Source organism: Calypte anna, chromosome 3 (assembly GCF_003957555.1).
Source record: "Calypte anna isolate BGI_N300 chromosome 3, bCalAnn1_v1.p, whole genome shotgun sequence".
Lineage (NCBI taxonomy): Eukaryota > Metazoa > Chordata > Aves > Apodiformes > Trochilidae > Calypte > Calypte anna.
Window position 1 is genome coordinate 3,896,371 of NC_044246.1, and position 20,190 is coordinate 3,916,560.

At 40.6% G+C, this 20,190-nt stretch overlaps 1 protein-coding gene across 1 annotated transcript in view; it reads right to left on the reverse strand.

Annotated features, from left to right (window-relative positions):
- Positions 1-18,803, reverse strand: part of GALNT2 (polypeptide N-acetylgalactosaminyltransferase 2) — a 47,044-nt gene extending 28,241 nt beyond the window's left edge. Inside the window, exons 1-6 of the mRNA XM_030446703.1 lie at positions 18,800-18,803; positions 18,183-18,314; positions 10,283-10,436; positions 3,717-3,815; positions 3,099-3,166; positions 1,617-1,682 (exon numbers count right to left, since the gene is read on the reverse strand). Of these exons, the coding sequence (XP_030302563.1) occupies positions 1,617-1,682; positions 3,099-3,166; positions 3,717-3,815; positions 10,283-10,436; positions 18,183-18,314; positions 18,800-18,803 (523 nt within the window). The remainder of the gene's footprint in view (positions 1-1,616; positions 1,683-3,098; positions 3,167-3,716; positions 3,816-10,282; positions 10,437-18,182; positions 18,315-18,799) is intronic.
- Positions 18,804-20,190: the final 1,387 nt, after the last annotated feature.

Consider the following 20,190-nt stretch of genomic DNA (forward strand, 5'->3'; position numbering starts at 1 on the left):
GGGAAGGAAGGGAAAGGAGGGAAGGGAAGGGAAAGGAAGGGAAGGGAAGGGAAGGGAAGGGAAGGGAAGGGAAGGGAAGGGAAGGGAAGGGAAGGGGAAGGGAAGGGAAGGGAAGGGAAGGGAAGGGAAGGGAAGGGAAGGGAAGGGAAGGGAAGGGAAGGGAAGGGAAGGGAAGGGAAGGGAAGGGAAGGGAAGGGAAGGGAAGGGAAGGGAAGGGAAGGAAGGAAGGGGAAGGGAAGGGAAGGGAAGGGAAGGAAGGGAAGGGAAGGGAAGGGAAGGGAAGGGAAGGGAAGGGAAGGAGGGGGGGGAAGGGAAGGGAAGGGAAGGGGAGGGAAGGGAAGGGAGAGAAGGGAAAGAAAGAAAGGAAAGGAAAGGAAAGGAAAGGAAAGGAAAGGAAGGAAAGGAAAGGAAAGGAAAGGAAAGGAAAGGAAAGGAAAGGAAAGGAAAGGAAAGGAAAGGAAGGAAAGGAAAGGAAAGGAAAGGAAGAAGAGAAGAGAAGAGAAGAGAAGAGAAGAGAAGAGAAGAGAAGAGAAGAGAAGAGAAGAGAAGAGGAAAGAAGAAAAGAAAAGAAAAGAAAAGAAAAGAAAAGAAAAGAAAAGAAAAGAAAAGAAAAGAAAAGAAAAGAAAAGAAAAGAAAAAGAAAAGAAAAGAAAAGAAAAGAAAAGAAAAGAAAAGAAAAGAAAAGAAGAAAAGAAAAGAAAAGAAAAGAAAAGAAAAGAAAAGAAAAGAAAAGAAAAGAAAAGAAAAGAAAAGAAAAGAAAAGAAAAGAAAAGAAAAGAAGGAAGGGAAAGGAAAGAGGGAAGGGAAAGGAAAGGAAAGAGGGAAGGGAAAGGAAAGAAAAGAGGGAAGGGAAAGGAAAGAAAAGAGGGAAGGGAAAGGAAAGAAAGGAGGGAAGGGAAAGGAAAGAAAGGAGGGAAGGGAAAGGAAAGAAAGGAGGGAAGGGAAAGGAAAGAAAGGAGGGAAAGAAAGGAGGGAAAGAAAGGAGGGAAAGAAAGGAGGGAAAGAAAGGAGGGAAAGAAAGGAGGGAAAGAAAGGAGGGAAAGAAAGGAGGGAAAGAAAGGAGGGAAAGAAAGGAGGGAAAGAAAGGAGGGAAAGAAAGGAGGGAAAGAAAGGAGGGAAAGAAAGGAGGGAAAGAAAGGAGGGAAAGAAAGGAGGGAAAGAAAAAGGAAAGGAAAGAAAAAGAAAAAAGAAAAAGGAAAAGAAAAAAGGAAAAAAAAAAGAAAACAGGAAAAAAAAGATGGCTATTCTAAAGCTGGATCATTCAAACATTAATGAAGTTTAGAGTGAGACTTTATGTACAACGGGAGCAGCTTCACAGAGGGTTCACTATAGAGAGAGAAAGAAGAGGTTGAGGGTGAAAGGCAATTTCTGAAGTCAATTTTCACTGTGAAAGCCAACAATGGGCAACTGTGCCCACAGCACCACAGAACTGATCAGAACCACTGGGATTGGCACAAACACGTTGCTTTTTATCTTTGCAGGTTGCTTCACAAAGCATAAATCCTCCCTTAAACACTGAATATGTAGCAGAGCATTCCTTCAAAAGTCTTAAAAGTTTCACAGGTAAAGCAGAAGAGTGGAATTTGTATCCTCCTTGTCCCTGAGATGGAAGTTACCTTCCCGGCGATCATTCCGAAGCACCCGGACTTTTTCAATTTTTCCCAAGAGAGCACCATCTTCAGCTTTAAAAAAAAATAAAATAATTAATAAAAATCAAGTGATGAGAAGCAGATCGATATCTAACACTTCTATACCACAAGAATGGCTGGCTAAAAAACCCCAAAGCTTGAAATATTCTTGGAATATTTTTATTTAATGACATTCGCTTTGCCTACTTTAGACAGTTTCTATATTGCATGAGGAAAAAAAAACTTTTTTTTTTTTTTACTGTTTTCTAGGATTAACTGCTTCTTTGCACATAAGAAAGCACACTTTGTAACCAACACCAAGGCTTAAAACCTAGCTATAAACTACCCAAGTGCAGACATCTGAATTGCCAGGAAGGTGACCATGAGCCAGCAGTGTGCCCAGGTGGCCAAGAAGGCCAATGGCATCCTGGGCTGGCTCAGGAACAGCGTGGCCAGCAGGTCCAGGGAAGGGATTCTGCCCCTGTGCTCAGCTCTGGGGAGGCCACAGCTTGAGTCCTGTGTCCAGTTCTGGGCCCCTCAGGAAGCTCAGGAAGGAGATTGAGGTGCTGGAGCAGGTCCAGAGAAGAGCAAGGAGGCTGTGAAGGGATCCAGCACAAGTCCTGTGAGGAAGGGCTGAGGGAGCTGGGGGTGTTGAGGCTGGAGAAGAGGAGGCTCAGGGGAGACCTCATCACTCTCTACAACTCCCTGAAAGGAGGTTGGAGCCAGGGGGGGGTTGGGCTCTTTTCCCAGGCAACTCTCAGCAAGACAAGAGGGCACAAAAGGTCTCAAGTTGTGCCAGGGGAGGTTTAGGTTGGAGATGAGAAAGAATTTCTTTCTGGAGAGGGTGATCAGGCATTGGAATGGGCTGCCCAGGGAAGTAGTGGATTCTCCGTGTCTGGAGATATTTCCAAAGAGCCTGGATGTGGCACTGAGTGCCATGGGCTGGGAACTGCAGCGGGAGTGGATCAAGGGTTGGACTTGATGATCTCTGAGGTCCCTTCCAACCCAGACAATTCTGTGATTCTGTGATTATCTATCTAAAGGAAATGTTACTCAGAGATCCATTTCAGCTGTTCAGATCTGTATTGTGATATCCCTAGTACTGATTAAACCTTTATTTATTTTAGATTTCTGTAATAATTTTTCCAAGAGACTAATGGAGATCAGCATTCATTTATAGTAGTGCTAAAATAAAATAACTGGTAGAAGAATAATTTATATAAAGGCCTTCTTCAACCACAGACTCAGCTCCTTCAGCTAGCAGGAAAGATTAAAATACACCTGAAGTCTTTATCAGAACTCTTTGCATTTCCACAATTATAGATAAAAAAGAATTAAGACCTGGTCTTGGATCACCCTCTGCAAACTCCTATTCATGAGACTTATTCTCAAGCAAGTCACCTACCAGCATCTACAGAAAGTTTTACCAGAATTCTCAGAATAAAGTTAGGACCCTGTAAAAGTACTTACGATCATTACTGTAGTCATCCACCAGTATGATTTCCTTAATCAGATGTGATGGGCTTTTTTTAAGGACACTGAAACAGACCCCCCCCAAAAAAGAAAGCATTTAATATCAAGCAGTTTCAAATTTCAACAATAATATCAAAAGATAAGCCCAGGATGCTGTCTTCAGCAAGAGCTACTGGCTTCTTCTTCCATCAAAGTGTGAAGAGAATTATTTAGAATAATTCCTCCTCAACTTCAAGCCTCCAGAAATCAGTGCATATCACAACTTCCAACACAGAAGTTCTGCAGTTACATATCCCTTAAGAAACCATCTTTCCTGATTTTTTTCTTGAAACTAGTTACACAGCCAACTCCACACGTCACCTGGTAACTGGTTCCACACTTCCATGTGTTTCTAACTAATGGAAGCAATTTTGTTCAGCACGATTTCAAAAGTCAAGAACTGGAGGCATCAATGAAATTAAGGCTCATCTTTCCCTCTGCAAATGGTTCAGGAAAGTCTAATGGCTTGTTGCTTCCCTTCCTGACCATAGGCAGTCACCTATAATATATATAATACATATATAAACCATGAAGTAACATCCTTTAGAGAAAAATGAAGGTGTCTGTTAGGTATACCTGACAACAGTTCGAAGCAAAGCAGATCTTGCCTCATTATGGAAGGTGATCACCACACTTGTGGCTGGCAAATCTATCCTCCACTGCTTCCGCTGACACCTGAAAGACATTGTACCCTTTGGCATTTGAACTTGGAATTCACATCTCAGGATTAACAGAGAATCACAGAAAGTTAGGGGTTGGAAGGGACCTTAAGAAATCATCAAGTCCAACCCCCCTGCCGGGGCAGGGTCACCTCGTGCAGGTCACCCAGGACACATCCAGGTGGGTGTTGGATGTCTCCAGAGAAGGAGACTCCACAACCTCCCTGGGCAGCCTGGGCCAGGGCTCTGTCACCCTCACAGTGAAAAAGTTTTTCCTTATATTTATGTGGAACCTCCTATGCTCCAGCTTGTACCCATTGCCCCTTGTCCTGTCATTGGTCACCCCTGAGAAGATCCTGGCTCCATCCTCCTGACATTCACCCTTTACGTATTTATAAACATTCCTGAGCTCCCCCCTCATTCTCCTCCAAGCTGCAGAGCCCCTCAGCTCCCTCAGCCTTTCCTCACCAGGACATGTTCCACTCCCTTCAGCATCTTGGAGGCTCTGTGCTGGACAACAACTTTCCAGAATTTGTTGTTAAGTAGTTATTTATTAAACTCATGTACACATCACACCTATCTAGGAAGAATGAAACCCTTTGTTTCAGGTGAGATCATAAGCATCTTCTCTTCTGCAACTTCTGGTAGTTGTTTTAGTACACAACAGACTAAGAAGTCACCATCAGATATAAGCAGGTTCAGAAAAGTCCCCAAACTATCAGCCCTGCAGTGTGTCATCAACACCTTTCATGCCACTCAGGATGAAACCAGAGCACTTTTCTGACTTCAAAAGAACTTTAAAAATAAGCAAATGAGCAGACTTTCAGTGAAAATACAGGGGCTACCACGTCTCCTCTTTAGAATGGCACATGTCTGTTTCTCCTTTTTTGTAAAGCTGCTGTAGCATTCTCCTCTTGCTCATAGCTCCAATTTCTCATTAAAGAGAAAACTGTTTTTAAGGAAAACTCAGTCACAAGCAAGGAACACAAGGGGTGTTCCCCAGGACTCAGTATTTGGGGCAGTTCTGGTTTATATCTTTTATCAATGATCTGGACAAGAGGATTGCCTGTGATAGGCATAAGGGGAAATAGCCACAAGTTGCACTTCAAGGGGAGGTTTAGATTGGATATTAGGAAAAACCTCTTTACTGAAAGGGTTGTCAGGCACTGGAACAGGCTGCCCAGGGACATGGTTGAACCACCATCCCTGGAGGTATTTAAAAGATGTGTAGATGTGGTGCTCAGGAATGTGGTTTGGTGGTGGACTTGGCAGTGTGCTAGGTTAAACATTGGACTTGATGATATTAAAGGTCATTTCCCATCCAAACAATTCCATGATTGTAGCATTCAGAATTTGAGAAACAAAGCAAGTTGTGACAACACTGAGCCAAGTAAACCCGGAACCACATCCTCCCAAACCTTTAAGACAATAAAATATTCCATTTATGTCAACTCATTTTTCATCATCCCTATTCGTCTCAAATTAATACAATAAGCAAAAAGAAGCAGCAAACAAAACCTTCCTGCAAGACTGTTAAATCCACTGAAAAACCAACTGAAAAAGGCCCTGGTCTCACTGTATGAGACACTAACAGCACTAGAAAACACTGTATATTGAGTTTTTGCTGAAAGCATTACAGCCTGACAGGTCCTGATGCTCAGTAACACACAGAAATGCTGTTATTTCTTCACACATCCTTCATCTAGAATTAGGGCAAGAGTTTTAACAGGCCCAGCTGTCTTTAGAGGGGATAAACCCAGCCACCATACAACTGTAGCAAATGCAGCAAGTAATTCTGTACTTTGTGTTGTATTAACCAAACTTGAAGGGAAGAGAGATGAGTTCCATGCCTGAAGGAGCCTGGGGCAGTGCTTTGTGCACAGCTCTGTAATGAGAGGGCTGGGGGTAATGGCTTAAAACTTGAAGAGGGGAGATTTAGATTGGATATTAGGAGGAAATTCTTTACTATGAGAGTGGTGAGACCTTGCACAGTCACCCAAGGAAGTTGTGGCTGCCCCATCCCTGGAAGTGCTCAAGTCCAGGTTGGATGGGGCTTGGAGCATCCTGGGCTGGTGGGAGGTGTCCCTACCCATGCTGGGGTTAGAACTGGATGAGCTTTAAAGGTCTCTTCCAACCCAAACCACTCTAAGATTGCTACCTAAACTTCTAGAACTAGGCCTCTGCCAATATTGGCCTCTCCACACTTGATTAAACATCTGTGACCACCCTCACATGCTTCTTCTCCTTGCCCACCCTACAAAATCCCAGGGACCAGCAGTGTTTTCAATACAAGACCCCCATAACATCACACACCTTAGAGCTTGCTCTGTAAGGAAACATTATTGTGCTGGGGTGACCTCACTTGCTCTGAAGGAAGCCAAAGCCCATGCCCACCCTACAACTGCTGTGTCAGAACAGTAAGGTTATTTATCTAGCTTTGTTTCTCATATGGTGCCCATAAAAGATGGGTTCATCACCAGCCTTCAGTGCTGAAGCCATAAATCAACAAATGTGTAAGGATTCCTGGAAAGTGAAGAATTAAAAACTTCTTTATTGTCAGCTTCTGGTAATTTATCTAGAAAGCTACAGTACCTCTACACCAAAGTAAATTGTATTATACACCAAAGCCTAAAAAGATACTCTTTTCTGCTTTCAAATTGCCCACAGAGGACAGACCTACTGTTCATGGAGTTATCACATGAAGCTCTTGCATTACAATAATTTAAAAAGTCACATTAAACTTCCACTGATCTCTTTGCAGAAGAGAGCACTTGAGCCAGAGCACATTCTAGGGTGGAATTACTGAAGGCAATTAAGTCTCAGTTTTAAGAAACCTCAAGAGAAGAGCACAGCTGAATATTTCCAAGGGAGAAATTAAGATTTTTAGACTTCCAAATAAAACTGAAGGAAAGCTTCATTGGGTATTTCTGCTCTCAGCTCTTCAAAAATCCCTGCTAAATGACTCTGTAGCAGTCCTCCTCCTGTCCTGCTGTATCAATAGTGTCACAGGCAAAAATACAAACCAAAGAAAGAAGTGTTATTACATTTGGCACAGAGATTACACTCTTTCCTCCAGTTACAGCATTTAATTTTACACTCAGAATGAGAAAATACATTTGGGTAAAACAGAGCTTGAACTGGAAACGTCAACCTAGACCTTCAATTCTCTAGTAAAGGTCACTGAAATCAGTGAAAACATGAAAAGTACATTCTTGCCCCCAGACATTTGTTCATACCATGAACATATTTTCTGAAAGCTTGGGGTTTGTTGAAACATTTTTAGGACAGAACAGTGCAAGGGAAACATTCACCTCAACAGATACCTGGGTACCAAAGAGACAGGAAAGTTGGTTTCTTCTTCATTTAAGAATAAAACCTGAGTGTGAGGTCAGAAGAACTCATAGCTGCCAAGTGAAGAAGAAGCTGAAGAAACTACCAGTAACTCAAGAATCACCCCAACACATCAGATAAAGAGAGGTGCTCAGAAACCACAGGTCCAAAGAAGTGTGATGGACATTGGTCCACAAAAACCATGCAGTGCTTCACAATTTTGCACTGGCAGAGAACAACTGGCTGGTGAAGGGACCCGAGCACAGACCCTATGAGGAGAGGCTGAGGGAGCTGGGGGTGTTGAGGCTGGAGAAGAGGAGGCTCAGGGGAGACCTCATCACTCTCTCCAACTCCCTGAAAGGAGGTTGGAGCCGGGGGGGGTTGGGCTCTTTTCCCAGGCAACTCTCAGCAAGACAAGAGGGCACAAAAGGTCTCAAGTTGTGCCAGGGGAGGTTTAGGTTGGAGATGAGAAAGAATTTCTTTCTGGAGAGGGTGATCAGGCATTGGAATGGGCTGCCCAGGGAAGTAGTGGATTCTCCGTGTCTGGAGATATTTCCAAAGAGCCTGGATGTGGCACTGAGTGCCATGGGCTGGGAACTGCAGCGGGAGTGGATCAAGGGTTGGACTTGATGATCTCTGAGGTCCCTTCCAACCCAGCCAGTTCTAGGATTCTATGATTCTATGACAGCTCTGGAAGTTTCCAATTATGCCTGTGACACTTGGCTTTCTGGATCTCCAAAATATCCCATGACAAGGATAAGCTCTCACTTACATGTCCCCAAGAGACTGCAACAGAAGGAAACCCAGAGGTTTCTCAGAGCTGTAGAAGTGGCAGCTGTGAGCATCAGCTGGAGCGAGAATCCACATTCCTGCTCAGACCTCCTCTCTCTGCTTCCTTGTTTTATCTGCCTGTTTCTCACTTCTCCTTAAAATAAAGGCAAATGGCTTAAACAGGCAAAGCACAGTTTTTTCTAGTACTGCTGGCACAGTTTCACAAGAAGTAGTAGACTGATGTCTTGAGAATAGAAAACTAAGTCTCAACCTGATGCTAGCAAAAGTTTTTCCTGTGCTAAAAAGACTAAATAAAGATACACAATTACACACACTTTTTCCACATCTCATGTGGAATCCTGACCACCTGCTCCTAAACAGCCTACATAACATCAGCAATTAAATAGATTATGGAGTTATTTCCAAGTCAAACAGCCTCTTCCACACAGCAGTACAACTAATAGGAAGTTGCTTAATTAGAAACAAGTATTTCCCCATCCAGGTTTTGCCCTTAAAGACTGCAGCAGCTCCATACAAGATCTTCAGCTGCTGCCAAATGTCACACAGAGATCTGTAGCTCTCCTTCCCCTGTAGCTATTGCCCTTTTCATTGCACAGCTCCTGAACAAATCCTTCATGGGACTTTTCCAGCTTCTGCAGTGGATCTTCTTGCCAAAACAGAAGGAAGATGAATAGCAACATGGCAGGGAAAGCATCATGGACAATTTGCAGGAAAGATTGCTTCAGTATGGGGTGGTTTTTCTGCTTGTTTTGTTCATTGTTTTATTCCTTTAATTCCTTCTGCAGATTGATGGGCACTTAAATTTGCTCCATGGCAAAATCTAAGTAATAATCACAGCACAGCCTCTCCCCAGAAACATCTCTCTCCCCATTGTGGGGCTCTTTCCAAGCTCCATTTAGTGAAAGAACACGACCCAGACAGCACACGATCACAGCTCTGACAGTCAGAACAACCATCACCAATGTAATAAAATTCATCATCTGTCACTTCTCTCATTTAAGTTCTTCTTAAGGAAGAGAATTTGTCTATTAGAACCTCCTCAGAGACTAATAAATATCAAGAAAATGTCCATAGTCAGTGTACCCGAACTAGAGAAGCTTCCAGAAGTTGGTGGCTGAGCTTTGCTCTTGTGGTAAAAAATACCTGGTCTAAAAAGTTAGAATGGGCAAAGAGCTTTTCACCACTTTCATGGCAACAAGTGAAACACGAGATTCTTCCTAATTTCCCATTCAATTAATGGCAAATTATACAGGACTTGCTTCACTCTACCTACACAGTATCTGCTTAAGGGAACCCAGAACCATGCTATGATAAAATGGCTTTTAAAATGAAATGCTAAGTATCTGATTTTTTACACAAATCTCCTTGACTACATCATTCCTGATGCTGTAAAGCTCCCCTGAGCTTTACAGAAGAAAAAACAAAACCAGGGACCTTTCTTTTCTCTCTCCCTCTGGTATCTCCTCCAGCTTCTACTATCTACAAAGCTGCCAATGTACATTCATCCTAACTGTAGGATTAGTTAGGCAAATCCATTAGAAACAGTTAGCTAATGTTATGCTTTGATACTATGCTTGCTAAGTTTTTAAAACCAAGTTCAACCTGTTTTTCTGATGTTAAATTTATCAAAGTCCTAATGAGCAACAGCTCTTTTAATATCAATCAATTCTGCTTAAGCAATATTAGTGCAAGTTATTAAAAAAATTTTCTAAAATGAAAGTCTTCTTTACCCACAAGAAAATAATACTTTTCCTTACTCTGAAGTGTCCTGTTGCCTGAATTTGCTGAATTAGCAAAAGTTTTCAGCATCTGAAGTGTAATTTTGTCCTGAAATTCACCAGGGGGTGTGTGAATAAATGGATTCCTTTAGGTCTGGAGTTGACAATCACCACATACTTAAAGCAAGAGCATCACTGAGTGACTTAGATTGGAAAGGGCCCCTGGAAAAGTCCTAAAAGTAGGACCAGGAACAGCAGGCTGTGCATCAGGCTCTGAATACCCCTAAGTCTGGGGACTTCACACAGGGGAGCAAGGTCGCCCAGAGAGGGTGCAATAACCCTGACAGTGAAAGAGACTTAAAAATACAAGAGCAAAGAAAAGCCAGGAAATAAACAGGAGCAAAAAGAGACTGAAATGCAGCACCACTTTGGGTATAGGATACACACTGATGGAAGTCATGGAAACAGAAAAACCTGAGTAAGATTCATTGTTCTTTAACCTCCACTGAAAATACCACGCCGCAGTTTCCTGCTCCCATCACACTGAAAGCTGGAGAACTCCTGCTTTAGGAAAACCCACCTGCTGCTCAAAAGCCATCAAAAAGGTTAATCCAACTCAAACCTGGCTCACTTTGGCACTTACTGATCATGCCTGGTGTCAGGAATGCTTCGGTCCATCCGCAGCTTGTCACTTTCTACCTGATTGAACTTGTTGCGGGCATACGGGTCCTGCCCAGACCGCACCATGGTAGCACCAACATAAGCATCTTGGTCAAAGTCCTGCCACCTAACTTTTCCTGCAAGGGAAAAAACACAAACAGAGAAAAATATCCAATTTAATCTTTGCCATTTCAAGAACAGCACTCAGCAAATCCACAGACAACTGATGAAAATAGCTTGGTTTTTAATCGTGCAGCAGTCATTATCCTCAGCAGTACTGTCAGCAGTGTAACATCAACAGTCACTTTTGCATATTAAATTCCTCTATAATACCCTGGGAATTAATATAAAAATAAAACAATTTTGCAGGCCTCATTTCATACAAGTAACCACCAGACTGTGCTTCATCTCATCCGTTTTGGTTTGGGGTTTTTTTTTAACCCCAGCTACTATAGTTCCTCTTTAAAAATAAATCCACCACATATTGATGGGCAATAATATGGCTGATGATCCGAAAATAAAGTTATCCAAGTAAAATATATTTAAGATCAAGAGTAGACTTTAAAGACATTATAACATAATGTAATGTCTCATTCCATAAGTAAAAACATAGTCACAATCAAACCATCTGAAGAACAGACATTTCAGAAGTACAAGACCATTATTATTCAAAAAAACAACATTTCATGTAGGCAGAACACTAGATCTCCCCCAGTATGACAGAAATGCAACCTCCTTCACAACCAGAACTGATTCACAAGTAAATCTTGTTTTAACAAGGACTGTGTTATTATGTGACTGACTGTGGCACAAACATGGAAAGGTAGATAAGCATCCAGCCTCCAGGAAGGAAATTTCAGCACTTTCCCCATCCTCAGGTATAGAATAATGGTATGATATCTACCAAATGTTTTCAAATTATCAGTTTTTACCTCTGCCTTTTTTTTTAACCTATTTTTTTCAGCCACTGACAGCCAAACTATAGCAAATTTATACCACATTGAACCCAAAATCACAGCTGAAGTTCTAATGCAATATAGATGTTCTTGGATGTTCTTGCTTTAACACAGATATAGATGAGAATCTCCTGTAAGCACATCAAAAAAGAAAAAAGCAAAAGCTGTCTTTTGGGGTCACTATATATTAAAGATGAAAAGAGAGTTAATAGTCATTGTTTTCATATTAATTATATATAAAGTTTTTTATGTACTTTCAGTTAAGTTTAGTAAATAGCTGGTTGCAGAGATGTCACTCCATTCAAGTTCAGCTTTTAGACAAAAATTATAGCAGATCCTAAACTAAATGTGCATAAAGGGAACAGTGACAGCTGTTAAGAGGAGTCAGAGGTTGCTCAGATGGTTCAGGGTTTCCCTTTGTTCCATCTCACAACCTGCTCAGCATGGGAACTGACCTCATTTCATTTGCTGTCCATGAGCCAGGCCACAACTATGACACATTTACTCCTCCCTAGAAGATATTTAAAAGGTACTTTCCATCATGAAAAAAAAAAGCTGTCTGTTGTTTAACAGGACAAATGCCCCCAACTTGATTAAAAATTCTCTAAAATCTTATGATCATCTGAGGAATTCAGCTACAAAAGCCACTTGGACCAAAGGTGTCATTTGGTTATCAGATGGTAGTGGAGGTTGTAAGGCAAAAATATTAAGGTGGTAGGAGGGTGGGATGGGAGGAGGTGGATTTGGGATGCTTGGCTGGTTTAATAAATTTCAAGCATCCAAGTCAAGCCAGAGTAAAAGTACTTTTGGACCACCCTTTAAACCACTGGTTTAGTGGTTTAAGAGCTAGGCAGTTAATATTAAGGCAATTATTTTTACATCTGAATTCCCATCCTAAATAAGTTAAAACATGAACATACAAAGAAGCCAGAACTAGAGAGTTAAACAAAAGCAGACTGCAGAACAGTATTTAATAGACACTTGGTGAGGCAGCCCAGAGGGGAAACTACAGCAAAATAACTGGAGGGAAAAATACATATTTTCAAATACCAGTTACTGAAAGAACACTAAAAAAAAAATTAACTTTCCAGCTGTTGTTGGTAGCCCACAAAGTGTCAAGAGTTTTGCTTGGCCTTTCAAGTTTTTTCTTCAAAATATTTCCAGGAACTTTGTAAACAAGTTTACACTTCAGCCAGCTACCACACAACAAATAACCCAATGCAGAGTTGTTTAGTAAAGTGAAACCAAATGTCACTTGCAAGAAAATTACCCAAATGCAGAGTAGTCTGATACAGGAAACTGCAAGAAACAGCAGAGATCACAAGGTCACCTCCCTGTAAACCTCCCATTTCCCAGTATTTCTGCAACCTCCTTGGTGACTGAACACTATTATCATGCTTGGTTCTAAATTATAATGGAACTTCAATCTGGAACATATGTTGAATATTTTTCTCTGCCTATCCAGTTCAATACAGTTTTCCAAAATATAATCTACACTTAAAATACATTTATACAGGATGGTCAACTTCCAAGCACCCCAACTTCCAAGAGGACTGCTGCCCCCAGCAGTGGCACTACTTCCATCCAGTAGTTGTCCTGGTTTGGGCCAGGATAAAGGGGATTTTTTGTCTTGTACTTTTGCTTTTAGCTGAGTCTCTTGTAAGTAGTTGCACTTGCTGAAATTAACAGCAAGTTTCTCAGACAGTGTGTGCTTCTAGGACTGATAACACTCCATGTTTCTAGTTACTGCTAGAGCCTGGTGTGCAGAGCCAAGGACACTGCTCAGCTCTGAGGAAAACTTTTACCCTCCAGAAGGAATAAAGAGGTCCCACCTGCAGCCTCCTCTGGGGAGGAACAGACAAGATAGATGCCAGAATTGACCAGAGGATTCCATCCCATACACCTCATACTCAGGATAAATCTGAGGGATCACAAGGGCCAAGCCAGATTTCATTATTTCCTACTTCCAGCTTCCAGCTCCTGCCCTTCCTGCTTCCCTTCCTTCACCCAGCATCCTGGGAGGATTCCATCCCTTCCTCTGCCTGTGCTCCTGATCCATCCCAGCCCATATCTGTGTGTTCCTGCCTCCAGCTCCAACTGCTGCTGACCCCAGGATTCCAGCCTGGACTTTCCCAGGGCTGCCCTGCAGCCTCGGGGGTGACGTGAGAGTTACTGGGGAAAAGGGGGGAGGAATGTGGGATCCATTTTCCTGTATATTTGTATAGATTTAGTCATTTTTCCTATTTATCATTCCTGTTTCATTAAAGTTGTGTAGTTTAGTTCCCAACCCATCAGTCTCTCTCCCTTATTCTCTCTCCTTTCTTTATCAGGGAGGAGAGAGAGATTAATAGAGAGCATCTGGTACTCGGTTTAATTGCCAGGCCAGTGTTAAACCGTGACAAGTAGGAAGAGTAATGAACGGACAAGAGATCTTGAGGTCACCCTGTGATGCCATCCCAACCATTCTTCTTGAACACGTTTTGTCCTTCTGAACTAAACTAAACTAAGCACTAACTAAACTAAAAGTTAACTAACTAAAAGTTAACTGCTAGAAAATGAAAGGCTGATCCAAAGCTGAGGGTTCTGGCACTTGGGTCACAACCACCCCACGTGAGATGCTACAGGTTTGGGGAAGAGTGGCTGCCAAGATTCCCAGCAGAAAAGGACCTGGGGATGCTGGGAGACACTGGGCTGAACATGAGGCAGCAATGTGCCCAGGTGGCCAAGAAGGCCACCAAGACCATCCTGGCTTCTATCAGAAGCAGCGTGGCCAGCAGAAGGGAGGTGACTGTCCCCTTGTACTTGGTGAGGCCAGACCTCAAATGCTGTGGTCAAGTTTGGGTCCCTCATTACAAGGAGACTGAGGTGCTGGAGCTTGTCCAAAGAAGAGCAACCAAGGTGAAGGGTCTGGAGAACAAGTCTGACAACAATCAGGTGAGGAAACTGGGATTGTTTAGGCTGGAGAAAGAGAGGCTAAAAGGACCCTTATAGCTTCAGGTTCTAGCAAACGTGTATCTGTGCTGAAACCTAATGTGAGAAAGAATTTGCTGCCAGAGCCAAAGAGAGCCAAAAAACCCCAAAACAAAAACAAAAATACAAAAAAAAAGGAAAGAGGGGGAAGGGAGAGGGAGGGAGGGAGGGAGGGAGAGGAAGGGGGAAGGGGGAAAAGGAGAAAGGAGAAAGGAGAAAGGAGAAAGGAGAAAGGAGAAAGGAGAAAGGAGAAAGGAGAAAGGAGAAAGGAGAAAGGAGAAAGGAGAAAGGAGAAAAAAGAAGAAAAGAAAAAAAAGAAAGAAAAGAAAAAAAAGAAGAAAAGAAAAAAAGAAGAAAAGAAGAAAAGAAGAAAAGAAGAAAAGAAAAAAAGAAGAAAGAAAAAAAGAAGAAAAGAAAAAAAAGAAGAAAAGAAAAAAGAAAAAAGAAAAAGAAAAAAAGAAAAAAGAAAAAAGAAAAAAAGAAAAAAGAAAAAGAAAAAAGAAAAAAAGGAAAAAAGAAAAGAAGGAAAGAAAAGGAAAGAAGAAGGAAAGAAGAAGGAAAGAAGAAGGAAAGAAGAAGGAAAGAAGAAGGAAAGAAGAAGGAAAGAAGAAGGAAAGAAGAAGGAAAGAAGAAGGAAAGAAGAAGGAAAGAAGAAGGAAAGAGAAGAAAGAAGGAAAGAAGAAGGAAAGAAGAAGGAAAGAAGAAGGAAAGAAGAAGGAAAGAAGAAGGAAAGAAGAAGGAAAGAAGAAGGAAAGAAGAAGGAAAGAAGAAGGAAAGAAGAAGGAAAGAAGAAGGAAAGAAGAAGGAAAGAAGAAGGAAAGAAGAAGGAAAGAAGAAGGAAAGAAGAAGAAAGAAAAAAAGAAGAAAAAACCCAAACAAACAAACAAACAAAAAACCACAAAAAACAACCCAACACTGAATTGGCTATGAACCTGGAACCTGCAGAGGCTGCAGTGCTAAACTTGGTTATAGCAAAAAGGGCTCATTTTTACAGACCTTTTTACAGACTGTTCCCAGCCTGAGCAGCTGAGCAGAAACAAGGTGAAATCAGTAAAGCTGCTGCTTTTTGTCCCAGGTATTCCCCAACTCTGAAATCTTGGCAATCACCAAAAGCAATGCAATTCTCTGCTATTATTTTAAGTAATAAGCTTGTTGATTCTAAATAGGAAGCATATATCTTCTTTTTTTTTTTTTCTCTTTAATAAGCAACTGTATTTGAAAAATACATATAATAATACTCTGTTCCAGTTTCCACCCAAGTAGAGTTTGATATAAATAATTTAAAATTGATCATTTATCATTTTCCAAGACTTTAAAACCAGCAAACACAACACTAGTACAGAAAGCATAGAATACATTTAAGAAAAAGAGAGACCACTTCATAGAGATAAGTTTACTGAAAAGCAGTGACAGGTCACACTAAAAAAAATAAAAAATAAAAACCAAAGCACACCACCAAAAACCTCAAACAAGAGAATTTTGCTTCAGGAGCCAGGAAAGAGGCAAAGCAGGAGAAGTCAGATAATGGGAAGAGCAGCTCAGAAGGGAGATCGAAGAGGAAAAAATCCTAAGAGATAAATCTGCATACAACCAAGCAGCAGGGAACAGAGTAGGAATAAATTGATATAAAATCCCCTCAATAGCTTGGACTCCCTCTTTCTGATTCAATACAGCTTAAAAGCAGTAGGATAGTCAATAAAAATATAGTTATTTTGACTTAGAGGCATTAAGAGATTCCAGATCTAAGAAAAAGAGCTGCTTGGCTGTTTCAGTGACTGCTGAGCCTCCTAGAATTAGAGAACTGGTTACCTAGTTTTGGTTTAGTTATCCCTGCAGACAATTCAGTCTTTTTAACTAGGAGAATTAACATCACTGTTTTCACAAACAAAAAAAATAAGACTTCTGTAGCATATTAAAAAAGTCACCAAGTGACAGCTGACAGATACACTCATGTACAGAAGGTAAAACCCCAACAGTTTAACCTTGATATAAAATAATTCTGAAGATGAAAATAATAATTCCCTAATTCCAGTAAGTTCTGAAAGATGCTATGATGCACAGTGCTGAAACCTGGACTATGAGTCTCCTAACATCAGTGGAAAAGCAAGAACACTCTCATATACAGAAGGTAAAAACACAATAGTTTAACCTGGATAGAAAACAATTTTGGAGATAAAAATAATAATTCCCTAATTCCAAGAAGTTCTGAAAGATGCTGTGCTGCACAATGCTGAAACCTGGACTATGAGTCTCCTAACATCAGTGGAAAAGCAAGAAAGTTTTGAACCAATACCCTCCTCAAATCTCATTTTTAAATCACTTTACTTTAAAAAAGCCCACAGAATCTGCAGAAATAGGAATTCCAAGCTTTGTTGCTGTAAGGATTCAAAAGTTTGCCTACACAAGCTGCAAATAATCAAAACAGAATTATAAACTCTTCAATCACTGTCTGTCTAATCTTTGATATTTGACTCCAGACTCTGGTATTACCTTGCAGTAAAGACTCTCCTGCCTGTTAAACCAAACCAGAAGAGATTATTAATCAACAGATTAAATAAAAAGAAAAAGCCCTGACCTACTGTACACTGAATTTCACTTCTGGTATCAACTCTTCCAGCTTCCAATTTCTTTTACTTTCAACTTGTGACACTTGCCACTTCTTTTAATACTCAAATGGCTACTTCGGGCCTCTGGGAAAGGAAAGTCTTGGAGGAAATTTGGCCCAGAGTACAAAAACATTCAAAAAGGGGAAATAAGAATAGTAGCCTGAAGGTGCAGAATTGGCTGACCTACAATCCCAGTAACACTATTTGCAGAGAGTTTTGTTAAGGGAAAAAAAAAAATACTTGGAAATATCTGCCAGGAACCAAGTTAAACAAGCCAGGCTCTTCAACTTCTTATGATTTATTTCCCAGTTCATACACAAAGTTTTTGCCAAAAAAGCATACATGTATAACTAGATTCTTGTTTCCCCTCTCCAGAAAGCAGCTAAGACAAGGTAGGCCAAAGGCTACAGAAAAAAGCCAAAAAAGTCAAACAGCTTATACTGTACCAGGAGTCTAAGACTGTAAAATAATAAATCCTACCCCATTATTGGGGATGGAGTTTTCCAGGTGCTTAAGTTTACCTTGGGTAGTTCTTTATTCAAGATCTCACAGTATTTCTGTTGGTTTGTGTACATAAATTTGGAAGCTAAAGGTTAGGATTAAGCAAAGAGGAGTAAAATGTTTTAGAGAAAGCTACCTGATCAGAAGCTGCCCTGCTCAGATGGTAAACTTTTCAAATACATTATAAAATACTCAAATCCATTTTACTACTTCTGTATTCCTTAGTTCCTCAATCATAGCTATAAATAAACCTCATTGATGTGAAACAGCTCAGCAGCAAAAGAAGTTCTGTGGAAGCAGTCATATGAAATGAAGGTCCCTTAACACATCATTTTCCTTGCTCATCCTCAAGGCACGAGACAAAAAAACCTTAAAACTCAACAAAATTCTCTTTTCACTTGCCAGCATGTGACAAACAAGGTGTGCCCTCAGTGAACTTAGGAAAAGCTGCCAGACCAAAAGCTGGATGCACCTAAAAAAAAAAAAGGATGAACTTTGGCTGAATCTTCTGTCAGAAGCAGAGTCCCAAGGCAGCTTGTCTGGTGCCTGCCAGCACTATCCATGGAGAGAAATGCACTACTTTTTGAGGTTTTTTAGGGCAGATAAAAACCTCTTGCAGGACAATACAAACAGAGCTGCAGACTCACATTCTCTATGGCTTCCAACCCACAGGAGCAGTGAAGATTTAAGGCAGCTGAAGCTTTAAGAACAAAGTAGTACATCTGTCTAAAATAATCCCAGCACTTCCAAGCTCCAAAGAATGAAGCAGAACAACTGCTATGTTTTATGGCTTTCAAAAATCAATGTTTTATGGCTAATGGATCTTTCAGAACAAATGTTACAGCAGTACCTGGAGGTAGTGTCTCCACGCTCTGTGCTTTGTCCTCCCCATCACTGCCACGCACGTCTTTCCTTTTGGGGTCGATATCATTGGGGTCCTCCTGAAAAAACAGAAAAAATACATAACCTTTAAAATGATCTCCTTAATGGATGTAAATTTTCTGCTTTCAAAGCAAAACACCAGGCACTATGCTTTGTGTGTTTAAATTCACGTGTTTAAACTCATGAAGTGGTCCAAGAAGCTGACGTTGGATTTGAAGAGCAAGGTTCATTATTTCCTTCCTTACTTGAAAAACATAATAAATAGAACACAAATTTAAGACAGGCTTTTGCATTTAGGAAAAAATGAAATACTAAAAAGTATTACTCAAATGAGCAAATCAGGCAAAAAGAATAAACATAACCTGAAGAAAGCCTCTAGCAAGGAATAGGCCAATCAGGAAAGTTGGCTGAAACACAGAAATCAGATTATCTAGCAGTTATAATATGCAGAGTGGCTGCTTTCCAACTGAAAACAAAAAGACCTTCCAAAAAATTGCTGTTTTCAGGTGTTCATTTCAGTGCAGTTTCACATCAGGTTAACAGGAAACTCCACTGGATGTGTGAGTCCAGTAATACTGACCATACCCATTTAGAGAAGGAAAAGGGGGATAAGGGGGGAAAATTAGTAAGTTTCATCTCCTCTTCCCACCAATTTCCAACATTGGTGTTAAAATTAAGATTTACAGATTCAGAAGAGAAAAACACTCTTGTAGGCTGGTTACCCAAAACCATACAAGACTCCAAGCTCAAATTGAGCCCTTATCACCTCGTGCATTTGGAAGAAAAGAGTAAGTTTAAAAAAAAACAAAAAAAGAAGTATAATTAGCAACTGTATGAACACTACATTTAGCCAAATGAGTTAAATCCCATCAGCATCTCTGGTTCTCACACACTTGCCAAAAGAAATTCTGTTGGCTTTTCTGTCTCTGCTGAAGGAACCCCAATTATACCATGGGGTTTATTTGCACAACCCCAATAAGGCAACACCTGTACAAGATTATGCAGAAAGATGCACTACTCTCCTATATTAATAAATCAAGCACACCTAGAAATATTACCAGGCACCAAAAGCAGGGCAGTAAGGTTCATATTTCTTCTAGGAAGCACCCCAAGCTTCCAGAAGAGGACGATGGCAATAGCTGGGAGTTCTTTGGGTAGCTGGAACAAGGCAACTTCAGGCTGGGGATCATTCAACCCAAAAATAATCCAATTTCAGGATGTCCCAAGGCATGTCTGACTTTTCCAATGTAAATTCAGCCTAAGTGTCTACACTAGGTAGGCACTAATAGCTGAAAATACCTTGGAGAAAGAAAAAGAAAAGTTTATCTAAAATAGTTAGGAATTAAATGCTATAAATGCAAGTTTTTCATAGAACTCTGTATTGAGAACATCAGAGATAAAATTTGTACATTATAACATTCACCACATGAGCCATGCCTTGGGTTATTTTGCCTTCTGGAGATGAATGATTTTGCTTAAATAAAGCAAAAGAAATAAAAAAAAAAAAGGAAAAAAAGTAAAGGCAGCAACTCTATGGATTAAGTGCAAGTATCAACCGTAGCTGAAAGAAAAGTCTTCCCAGTAAGACTGTCAAATTGTGCAAAATTCCACCAAGCTTTTCACTGTCCCAGATTACACTAATGAACTTTTAAAAAATAGCTCTACAAGTTGAAAAAGAAATAAAAACCATCCATTCAACAACTAAAAAAAAATAAATTACTGAATAAATTACTGTCTTGTCTCCTGAAGTTAGAAAAAAATCACTCATTCACTTAAAGAGAATTAACAAATATTAAAGTTTTCAGGGGAAAAGTGTCTATTAATTGTCCTAGCTGAGGAGTTTGTATTATGTATCAAGTTCTTTTTTGGTTTTTTGGGGTTTTTTTGGTGGTGGTGGTGGTGTTTTCTTATAGTTTTGTTTCTTTGTTGTTTGATTAACACCAACTCCCAAAGGCAAAGGTGAGCTTTAGACCTAA